Genomic DNA, 11854 nt, shown 5'->3' with positions numbered 1-11854 from the left:
GCAGCCACCTGCCATTGGCCTGCCCAATATATTGCTTCTTGACGATGACTAACCGAACCGTTCGCCATGAGCAGCGAGTTGGCCTCCCTGTCGCTCGGCTCCGTGGGCAATTTTGTCTGGACGAGCTGGGCCCGCCAGTGGCACGCTATCGTCCACCAGAATTTTCGAGACTGCTCCGCCTGGCCAATTAATGCGGAGATTATTTTGTGTTTTTGTGCCAATCATCATTCGCGCCCTGCTAGACCTACGTGTTGTTGCAATCCAGTCATGGCCTTGTGACCTGGCAGTCACCGCCTAACGATGTCTCGCTGTTCCACCCACACCGGCCATTCGCTCAGCTGTTGCTGTCGTGGCTTATTGCGCAATATGTTGGGGCGAACTTTTGTTCATCTATGGTTTGCCGGTCGTAGCAGCTCCCAACGAGTAGAAACAGTAGACAAAATGATCGTTTAATTATTTATAGGTTTCCGTATAAACAAAAGACTTATAAATTAGTTAGAAAAGAGTTCTTTAAATAGAGTTATTAATGTTCTAAAAAGGTTATAGGCTTAAAAAAGTTGCTGTTCTATAAGTAGTATAGTGTATACTATAGTACTCTAGATATAGAATGTCTTGTAAGTAAAGCTACTACCTATAATAGCGTATTAAAAAGAAACTTTTAGCTCTAAGGAAATAATATATCTAACAATAAAAAACAAAGCTAAGATAACTACTATATTAACAAGATCTCTGCGCTTAGCTCTAACTTACAGCTAACTTACTTAATATAGTACAGCCTAGACTAAAGTTCTAAGCACGTAGAATAAGATATTATTGCGTACTAAGAACATCTACAGATTTAACAAGATATAGAATAAGATATAAAGAGTTGCACTCTATCTTTAGGATACAAGATTACTCTATAAGCAATTTATTAAACAAAGTAAGAGCTCTCTATATATATAGCTTAATAAATAGATACTAATAATATTGTAGATAACACTGCGGCAGAGGCTTAGTTAGAAAGCAAGAAATAAGCTCTAGCCTAGCTCTTAGAAAGAATAATAGGCTAGAAGGTCCTAGATAGGAGTAAACCTAGCTTCTTAGACGCACTTAAACTTTGCGGCAACAACTAGGTTATTAAAGAGATGTTAGCGTTTAAGCAGGCAGTAATAGGTGCCTATATCTTAGTTATTGCAAAGCACAAGTAACAGGTGCTTAATAGAACTAGCGGCGTTAATGTAATCAAATTATTCATCAATAAAAGAAACGGTAGAACGTCTTCCAAGGCTTCCAGATCGAGGAAGCAGAGCATTCTACCGGTTCGTATCTCATCCCGTATCCATGCCCGTTGAAGGGATAACCGACTCGACTTGTCCGCATATGAGTCGTAGGAGCTGGGATGTTTGCCAGATTGCGATGTTGACCCCAGCGCAAGCGAGATAGCCGTGCAAGCACCTGCAGCTTCCAATTCTTTTTCTGCTCTCCGGCGTCATCCGTGCAGGAGCACAGAGTCAAGCCAAGTCCGCTTCCCGTAGGCTAAACTTACGAGCGGGAGTCTGTGAGTGTAAGGGACCGAAGATCATGTCCTGAGCGAAATTGTTCCTTTGCGGGTCAATATCATGGCTGAAAACTTTGTTGGTATTCGAGATGAAGGAGCCGTTCCCAAGAGCATGGCCGCGGGTGAGAGCTGAGCCGTTCGATGCGCATGGTAATTTGTCAAGACGCTAGCAATCTCTTTCATAGAGCGCATATTTTGTGTCTTGGTGAGTTGTGAGCGCGCTGCATAGTAACATGCAGTTTGCAATAGTGCAACCCGCAACAGCCTCCATCCGTCAACATGCCGTCGTTTCCAAGCATCGTGTCGTCTGCTTTGATCCGTCCGACCCGCCGTAGGCTGCTCTATGCGCGTTTTCGATCCTGCTGATTCAGAATCGTGCATGCTTTCCTTGCCGGACAGGCGTTCTCCACAAAGCTCGAGCGTTTCAGTGGAGGTGGTCGAGAGTCGCAGCCTCCAGTGCTTTCACCGCCAAATGCTGACCAGCGCGAATCTCAGGATAAGCCCGTTATCGATAGTCATCGATAAGACACCCGCCAAAACTAAATTGCCCCGCCATCTCAACCTCCTGCGCCCTCAAACTCTAACGGCGGCAGTGTGATCAAGGCAACATCCAATCGACATGTGGTGCCCTCCACAAGTGTCTCGATGGCTTACAGATCCTGCGACGTGGCGTCTGCGGCTGGGGGCAACATCAGGCGACGCCAGTGACGATACTACCAGATCAACCACCCACTATTGCAGGCCCAGTCAGATCCAGACTTTGTGGCCACCTGAAAACTTTCGTGTGGCCAACGAATGACAGCACACCAGCCTTGTTTTCCTCGTGCCTACTCAGATCTTGTTTGGTCCCGCCGAAATTGGTAGGCTGTGGCAATTAAGAATGCTGGCAAAGACATGCTTTGCGGCTGTGTACATTTCCATTGGCCGAGCAAAACGCATGGCAAAATATAGTATACACCGCTCTGAGTCGGTCCGAAGCTTTTCTCGTCGATCTCCAGGCCGGCGCAGGCAGCAAACGTTTCGTGGTTACTAAGGAAGGACCAGACTCCGCAAGTCTCGCAGCGCCATGTCGTTATATCATTATGCATTGCGGGAACCTCACCCTGGCGGCGTTCTGTTCTGACATAACAAGTTTGGCTACGAAGCGGATATCTGTCTATCCTACGTTGTTCTGTAAGGTTTACGGAGGCCGTCTCTGTTAGCTGATGATCTTCTCGGGTTAGCTTGCGCGGCTTCATTCCAAGGTCGCTGATGCCTGCCCAGACGTCATCATCGGCGGTCGGTGATGCAAGACCCTGTTCATCACTTTATTCTGATACAGCACGCTGAGGTCAGATCTCTCATCGTGCTTCCGAAGAAACCGCTTTCCCAGGGTCCGATCAGCGAGTACATGCATACGCAGGTAGCAACGACGTAGGAGCCCACTTCAACGAAGATTCGGGGTCCGGCTCGTCATTCTGGAAACGTTCTTCACATATCGACCAACATTATCACAACTCATCAAAATATTGTTCCCGGCTGGTGCCTCAGCAACCGGAGTTTATTCCACATGTCTCGCGTCTTTAGATCACCCGCCTACACACCCCCTTCACATGTCAGTCCCAACAGTATATGCAGCAATAACGACGCACCGGAAACTTCGTCAAGCGGCTTCATCCAAAGCTTTGAATTCAAGCCACCCGTGTGCTCCACCATGGTTCATTGAAAGGAAACTGGAGTCTCCGTCTGGGGCCGGCTCGTTGGCGAAGCGTGAACTCTAACGCGTCGCTTACACGACCCTATACTGGTCGCACGCGTGCGTTGCGAGTAATCGAGATGGATGATGAAACACTCAGCTCTAGCAGCCCTCTAGTCGGCGGTAACTATCCACCGAACCAAACTCTACACTCTGGCAGCCCAGAGGAGATTGGATCGGCAGGGACGTCGGACCTTCTGCGGTTCTGTTGTGTTGTTCCATGGCTTTTCTGGACGAGTACAGCCGCTCGCGTTGAGCTTAGTCGTGGCTATGGGGTGATTCGATCGAGGGTCCCGCAGATCACAGCGGCCGCGAGTAATCTGCGAAGTTTCTTCCACAGTAAGGTCCGACTACAGGGCAGAACTCCGGCGTCGAGACACCGTACGCCGTATGCATGGTGAAGTGGTCAAAGGCGTTGAGCATGCCCAGATGTTCGTCGCCCGAGAAATCGCGCGCAGTCGGGTTTTGCACTTGGCGTACGCAGCACTTCGTCTGAGTGAGACACCTCCAGTCACGTGTATGTGAACATCGCCATCACGAACATGATGCAGTCGCATGAGAACAATGCGGTCTCTCAGTGACATTGTTTCTGAATGCGATAAGTCATGTGAGCTACTCACACCATTTGCCACATCACGAAGCAACGACAGCCTCGTCAGCACAAATCTTACAACCTTCAATGTTTCGCCTTCCGTATCTCAGTAATCACCTGATGGGCATCTTCACGATGCCACCTGGGCATCTACTCTTGGCTCTTAGCCTTACAAGCTCCATCAAGCCCAATACCCGCGCCTGCCCGCAGTTACTCACATGTTTCGCCATCCACCATGCATTGACAGCCTCATACCCAGCTCACACACAAGGACAACCCTCGCGCCTCAGATCACTGGGCGACTATACCATGTCATGTATACATAGCCACGGGATCCTCGTCTGCCGCCTCGCACAGATGGGTCTGCCAAATGCCGTGTCTCCACCGCCTCACCAACTCACTCGCCTGCTTCCTCGTCGCTGCTCCACCTACCCGTGGGCCAACAGCGCAAAACATAAGATGAAACAAGCCTCACCTTTTTACAAAATGTTCTCGCAGTGTCGGCAGTGCAGAAACAAGCTGCTACATCTTACAGCCGCAACGCATCTCCGACTGCATCGCATCCTATCAGCTGACCACATGGAGTCGGTCCTTGCTTGCATCGTGAGACCTGATAGACTGCCTTGCTTTGCGTTGCGTGTTCAGCGGAGAAACAAAACGAAGATGCACCGCGTTGTGCTGACGAAGTAGATTGCGCCGCCAACAACGCGTGCGCATGCGCGTTACCTACGCCCAGAAGCTGATCAACACATTGACTCATCACCACTAACTTCCATGTCTACAATCCATCGTCAATCCAGCCTTGACCTTTATTTTTGTTCGCAGCTCGTTCGTTCGACAGATCCAGGGAGAGCGGCACGGGTAGCAAAACTACTGCAGGTCATCGATGCGGTTGCGCGGCGCTCGCGGGCGGGGGTTAGGCCTAAGAAAAGGTCCCAGTCGCTCTCGCCTCATCCTTTGGGGGCGACACCAGCGCTTGCGTGATGCGCTTTCGGATGACTTGGGCCACTCGATTGCGAAGACGCCATGAATAGAGGCGCGCGTATGTGGGTTGGGGTAAGTAAAGTAGGAGTAAGGTGGGTGAGCGGGTTTCGTGGTCTGGCCTAGCCTGGCCGCCTTGCTGATGCGGATGCGGAGGGAGGCGGTTTGGGCAGGTGGGTGGTCTGGAAGTAGGCGCTGGTGGCAGATGCGTGGGTGCGGCGAGGTGCCTGGCGACCAGTTTAGCAACCACCATCTTTCTTGTGGTTCTGAGACGGTGGTCTTAGGGGGGTGTTGATGGTGGGTTGACTCAACCTTGACGGAGGGATGGTTTAGAGCGGAGTGATGTCCGTAGACGCTCGTGGCAGATGTGTGTTTACGGCGTGGCTTTTACTATTTACCGCTGCTGGATGCATGTGTTAGGTGTTGATCACATTGACAAAGCTGTAGGGTTCAACTGCAGGATCAGAACGCCCGATCGTAAGGGGAGTCAGGCATCTACAAGGCAAACTGACGCGTTGACGCTGTTGGCAGCCTCGCGAGCGCCGATGTTTCATGGCTGGAAGGTCATGATGCGGATTCACGGCATCACTACCTAATTGCGTTAATATCTTGTAAAGATACAGTCCTCTCCTTGATGAGCCCAAGAAATGAGGGAAACGCAAGTAGAATTGGGTGTTCTATATTTCGTACACAAGCCGTGACAGCAAGTAGTTGCATACAACGACAAGAACGAATCGAACACCCACCTAGATAATATCATGAATGTCATTAACCAAGGGGCATACATGAAGTCAATGATTTGCTAACCTCTATTCGAATACCAATGTACACTGCAGAGTGTTTAATTTTCCCATCTGCATCATGCACACACGAAAGAGTTGGCAACATCCAAGCTACAACATGATATCATTCGCACTACTTGATATCCAGGAAGCCTCTTCGCACAAGCGCCTCAGAAGATAACACCAGAGCTTTCGTGCATGTCGAAAGTAAACGAGTGTGAAGGCAGCTCACACGTCAAAGAGTGCGTCCAAGATCCCGAGCACCACGTTGTTCGCCACCCCCATCACGAACGTTCTAACGACCCACTAAAGCCGGTTAGAAACTCCTCCTCGAACCCGTTGTCCAGACCTCCTATAGTCACATCGGGTTGGGGTGCTTCGTCATTGGCCGCGTCCATGTCCTTCGTGCTCTCCTCGGTTCCGGATGCTTCATCTCTTGCCGCGTCTATGCCCTCTGTGGTCTCATCGGACTGGGTTGATTCATCTCTGGCCGCGTCCACGCCCTCCGTAGTCTCCTGGGTCGCAGTTTCTTCAGCGGCGCCGTTAATGGTGTCCTCTCCATCCGCGCTCTCCCTAAGCCTAGTACGGTCTTGGTGCTCTTCCCAGGGATTCCCCGACACCTCCTCTCCGAACACCCTACTACCCCTCCGCCTCAGACCCCTCAGTTTGAGCGTGAGTTTGGGCCGTGGCTTCTCTTCTTCCCTGATGTCATCAACATCCTCTGTCTGGACCGCCGTGGCACTGCTGCGGCTGCTGTTACCCTCACTTTTGCCTTCATCTTGGGGGTCGGGCTTAACTGGAAGGCCGAGGTATGTGTTGACTTCCCTCAGTATGCTGCCCCGGTAACGACTTTGCATGTCTCCGGTATTGTCCATATGGGTTTTGAAGTCAGGGTACGTCTCACATAGCTCTCCCCACGTGGTACTATCTCCAGGAACGTCGTTCCTGTTGAAACCGCCGCCACGGGGCGAATCCTGTGCGCCGATATAGTGGACATCTCGCTGAGACCAATGAGAGGCTAGGGCGTCGAAAAAGAGTCTTTGGAGTAGTTCCATCCCGGCGGAAGCCTGACTGTGGCGGTCTTGTCTTGGAGGAGGCGGGGAGCCAACAGACGATCTTCTTGCGACAGGACCGATGATCGCGATACGACGAAGGCTCTCGGCGGTGGTGTTGGCGCAGATGTACGCAATATCACTCGCTCGGATGAGAGATTGTTTCGCGTCGGATCTTGTCGACCGGGCGAGTGGCTCGACGAGCTTGTGAATTTGCCGCATAGCGGCTTCCCAGTATACATCCGCTTCGAGCTTAACCCCGAGTAGGCAGGCATCGGTATGTGCACGTAGGCTACGATAACCGGTAACAACTGTGTTCGGACTGTATACGCTTGATTCCATGTATGGAACGAAATCGGCAAAGGCGTTGGGAGTGATGGTTGGGAGATGGACTTCGGAAATCTTTCTGTCTGCGGCGATTATTCCGTCGAACATGCTTGAATGTCGTATTAGACGTGCTTTGGGAATATGCCAGGTTTGTTGATTTGACACTGGTCCGACGATGATCTTCATTGTGCCCGGAACTTCTGGAGCACTTGTGACGGATGGATCGCCGGATCGGTACGCACGGGTGGTTTCGGGCTTCAAGTTGAAGGTCTTCTTATCCGAGCTACGGACGGTGCTTATGTAGCGTCTATTGTACATGTTCGTACTTCTAGCGGGAAGTGCCATATTCGCTGGCTCGGCGTGTGCGCTTCTTCGTTGGCCGATCATTGGCGAGGCGGGAGGTGGGGAGCGGTGTAGTATCTGTGATGTGCCGGGTGATGAACGTTTCTATGATATGTAGGCTTTTCGGGTGCAAGTGACGGTGCGCAAACGGACGCAATATCGCGTGCGTAGTCTGGGTGACTGGCGATAGTGAAAGTGACCCCGATATAAGCCTTGCGGTGCTGATAAAAGTGAACGAGTTCGGATGTGTTGCAGTAAACATGTGATGGTAACGGAATGTGATTAGACGAACTTGTTATGATGATGGATGTGTGAGGGAATGATACATCGAGAAGTTGACTTATGGGGACAGCGCTGGTCCTGGCGATATGGGCAACAACGACCAGGTTCCATAGTACTGCGACCGAGCGAGGGTCACTCGCGATTGCCGCAATAAGTACAATAGCCATTCGAGCGGAGTATGGAGTATGCATCGGGAAATGAAGGAACGAGAGAAATCGCAAGGATGATATGCTCGCAGGAGACTGACAACGACGACTCGGAGTGAAGTGTTGGAAGTGAGAGCATCGCAAGGTAAGGCATCGTTGTGGCTAAGCCGTATCAGGCAACCACGACCTTGTACATCCATGACTGATCACGCAAGCGCCTTCCCATCTACCTCCACCATCACAACCCTTGATCCCACCTGTTCTCGCTCCAGCCCACCCGTATCGCCCCTCCCTCCATAACGCTCACCAGCACGCCACTTCTCACCGAAAGTATAAAACACCCACGGTACCGGCGCGAAAGCAAGAGCGATGAACGCAAGCAACGAAAACGACCACCCCACATCGAGCTTTTGATACATCTTGTGCGAGAAGAGAGGCGCAAGACCGCCGACGAGCGAGCGCATGACTGAACAGGCGGCCATGCCAGATGCGGAGTGGAGTGGGTAGGCGTCTAGGATGTATGTGCCTGTGAAGAACTAGATGAGAGTTAGCGGTCGTATACCAAGTGTTGAGAACCAACTCAAGACGATACATGAGTTGAGGAGGATGAACTTACAATAGTGCTCATAGACCCAGCACCAAACACCGCCGTTCCGATCAATGGCGCAATCCAGTGCACACCATACTGAGCCGTCCAAGCATAGATGAACAACCCGATACTCACAAGCGGCCACCAGAAAATCATGGGTAGCAACCTGTTCTCCGATCTCGCGTCGCCTTTGAGTGCCTTCCGCTTGACGAGGCCGTCGCTAATTGCACCGCCTCCAAGCATACCAATGAGGTTACCGACAGCCGTACCGAGATACGCAAGGCCCAGATTTTTGGGCGCCCATCCGTAAGTCTCGACGAATGTTGTCGGGATGGTCGTATACAAGATATACAGGGATCCGTATCCGATAGCCGTGAGCAGCGAGGTAAAGAAGATCGGTCGAGACAGGAAAAGCATGCGTAGCGGCATGACCATCGCCGTGCGAAAAGCTACCAACTTGCTCTTCCCAGCGTCCAAATCAGACTTGGCCCTTAAATCCTTATTTCCCGTGTGTTTCCGCAACTGTGCAGCTTTTCGACGGAGTAGAACCGGTTCATACGTCTCCGACAAACATACCATGCTGAGCGCCGTACTCACCCCGCCCAAAATAGTAGTAAGATAGAATATCCACCGCCACCCTCTCGCAGCGTTAAGGTAGCTACCCGCTGTAGGACTAATCGCTGGACCGAGATTATACGCCAATCCTATCAAGGCCATGACCCCGCCGCGTTTCTCTTTCACCCAGAGATCACCGATGCTGGATGGCGCGAGGGCGAATACGCTACTACCGCCCACGCCGGCGAGGAAGCGGAAAACAGCCAAGGTGCCGAGAGAGTTGGATCGTCCGCATGCGAAGGTGCTTACCGTGAAGAGCACGTTACATCCGTGGTACAAAGGCAGTCGGCCGTATTGCTCCGAAAGGGGACTTATGAGAAGGGGACCGAACGCATAGCCTAGGACGTAGATACTCAGGACGAAGGCAGAGAGGTAGGCATCGGTTGATGCGAAGTCTCTTATGATGTCTGGCATTGCTGGTGCGACGACGGAGGACGTGAAAGGTCTACTGGAAGTTAGCAAATTGTGGTTACAGTATGAATGAAGCAAGATACTCACGATACAAAACACATGATGAATATGCAACCGATATTGATGTCCTTCTTCCACGAGAGAAAATTCCTGGGGTTTGCCGCATCGTCGTTGCCGTGCCAGTCGACGACACTCAACTGTCTGTCCTTGCTACGTCTGAGGGTGCTGGGTGTGTCTAGCATGTTGGAGCCTGGACTTGCGGTGTAGCTGTTGTAAATGCTCGGTAGCTCTTCACTCCTATAAAGCTCCAGAGCTTCTTTTCGTGTGGAACTGTCACTCATGACGTCCGCCGAAGGGCAGGAGTGGATCCGAGTAACGAAGAGTCTCAGGTTTAGCGATCAGGCGTAATGGGAGCAAGGAGGGGACAGGAAAGCCGAATTGGTCTGCGTTTGAGTAACGTCGTTCACGTGAGGCGTCCACGGGTCTTGACCAGCACTGTGATGGGGTTACGAGATGTGACGAGCACGTCATTTAGTCAAGATGAGTTCACGTTTGAAGAGTTGCCGCTGCCGCGTGGAGGACGCTAACACCCCAGGGCTTTCCATTCCCGTTCTTCGCAGAAGGAGCCATTCGGAGTGTTCCCAATTCACATTGGCAAGTGGAAGGAAAGAGGTGCGGACGGTTGATATAACGAACCGGGAGGACGCGAAAATTGGTGCGATCTCTGCTTTTCTTCTTGCTTCCGACGGCCAGCTACTCACATTAACGTGAGAACGAAAACGTCTGAAGTCGGCCAACAAGTGCTACCTGTCACTCTCAACTTGTACAGGATATTTCTCCAAACTCTCATACCACTGAAGCGTACTTCCAATCATGAACGCCCAACTACCCCAGAAGGTACTGAGTGACGCTTGATATTGCGCCCAGCTCCGAGTATCGTATCCGAAAGCCGGACACAACGTGAAGCCGATGCCGCCTATTAGGTTCCAGGCCCCAACCCACCATCCCAGCGTTTGAGGAGCAGGTTTCCACCATTTGGACTGAGTCTCGATCATGAAGAGGGCTCCGGAAATGATGAAACCTATACCGCCAACGACTTGAGTAGTCCAGTAGAGGATAATAGTAAGGGTTTGTGACATCTGATCGTATATGCCAGGCAGTGCGGTCAGGCCCGCGATCCAGAAGATTGTTGCGCCGAGCAGCTGGGACATGGACGCTATGAACCCGAGATTGTGAATGTAGTGGGTCCGTAGTTCTTCGTTTGACGGCCACCAGACCCAGGAGCGCTCTTGCGGCTCCAAAGCGGGTTTTGCTTCGGCGATTTGTCGAGTCCTGACAGCATGCCGTTTGTTGTGATGGTGCGTGCAATGCGACTTTGACGGCCGCAGCTCTACGCGTACATCTCCCTCCTCTTCATGCGAAAGGATCTGCTCCACGGCCCATCCGAAGCACCCCGATCGGCCCTCATTCACAGCTTCTGCTACGAGGAGGAATGACCCCACCTCGAAGATGCAGACCCCGACAAACGCTGTTATGCCCCCACCATACAATTCCTCGTTTGTGAATTCCGAATCTGGTCGTACCAACGGCAGGAATACGAAAAAGGCATTGAATAACCATACCACGCTGCCCAACGTGAAGACAAAGGCAACGTCGAATGATATATCCCATACGGGGAAGTATGCGAACATACGCCAGACGTTGCGTGCAACGCTACGAAAGGAGGCAGTCGGACGTGGGGTATCGTGCTTCGTTGAGACAGCAGTCTGGCTATGTTCGATGTCTACGGCATGTCGTCCCTTGCGGTCATTGCGCGAAGTCCACTTATAGCGGACATCGGGACGGTCGTCGTGGCGGTAATGGGCTCGCGTAGGATTGAGGAAAGGAATCGGGCCGGTGACGCGATCGTCTTCGAGGCGTAGGCGACCAGTATCGTGTCTCACGGGTTCGCGTGCTGGGTGGAAGGTTTTGTTGCGTTGCGTTCTGCGCGTGGCTGGGCCATCGCGACTTGTCATGTCAGCTAAGTGTCGTCAACTCGGGTGAGTGTTGCCGTGTCGTTAGCATTGATAAAAGCTATTGGCATCCTCGCGAGGCAACTAGCGAGAGAAAAATGTGAACCCATGTTTGGACGCGAAGACGCTGTCCGCCTGCGTCATAGCCCCAGATCGTTGGAGTTGTTAGCGTTCCCCAGTCCTGCTGAGTCAGCACTCTGCCTAATCCTCCGCATCTGCGCGCGTTACCCTCGAACCACGCAGCTCATCCCTAGATACGCGTTGCAAACAACTACATTACCTGTCAAAGTGCTCCTGAACATAGGATACTCATGTACTCGTCGACAACATCTTAGAAAGTTTCTGGTAGGTACCTAGGTACTTACCTCGGTGGGTAGCCTGAGATAGGGCAAGCCCGCGATTCGGTGCTGAAAGAGAATCGGTGTGTCGCGTCTTCATCCAGGAGTTC

At 51.8% G+C, this 11854-nt stretch overlaps 3 protein-coding genes across 3 annotated transcripts; all 3 read right to left on the bottom strand.

Moving 5' to 3' along the window:
- Positions 1 to 5914: 5914 nt before the first annotated feature.
- J4E84_001315 (uncharacterized protein) lies at positions 5915 to 7354 on the bottom strand (the record flags this gene model as incomplete). The annotated part of the gene is made up of 1 exon (XM_049383948.1): positions 5915 to 7354. One exon carries the CDS (start codon positions 7352 to 7354, stop codon positions 5915 to 5917), a length of 1440 nt encoding a protein of 479 aa, XP_049249466.1.
- Positions 7355 to 8359: 1005 nt separating this feature from the next.
- On the bottom strand, positions 8360 to 9397 carry J4E84_001314 (uncharacterized protein; the record flags this gene model as incomplete). The annotated part of the gene is made up of 1 exon (XM_049383947.1): positions 8360 to 9397. One exon carries the CDS (start codon positions 9395 to 9397, stop codon positions 8360 to 8362), a length of 1038 nt encoding a protein of 345 aa, XP_049249465.1.
- Positions 9398 to 10197: 800 nt separating this feature from the next.
- J4E84_001313 (uncharacterized protein) lies at positions 10198 to 11409 on the bottom strand (the record flags this gene model as incomplete). The annotated part of the gene is made up of 1 exon (XM_049383946.1): positions 10198 to 11409. The coding sequence occupies one exon, from the start codon at positions 11407 to 11409 to the stop codon at positions 10198 to 10200; it is 1212 nt and encodes a 403-aa protein (XP_049249464.1).
- Positions 11410 to 11854: the final 445 nt, after the last annotated feature.

The sequence above is a fragment of the Alternaria hordeiaustralica genome (assembly GCF_023758085.1).
Source record: "Alternaria hordeiaustralica strain BMP 2776 chromosome Unknown scaffold_1, whole genome shotgun sequence".
NCBI classification, from domain to species: Eukaryota; Fungi; Ascomycota; class Dothideomycetes; order Pleosporales; family Pleosporaceae; genus Alternaria; species Alternaria hordeiaustralica.
This window is presented reverse-complemented; position numbering and strand designations above follow the sequence as displayed.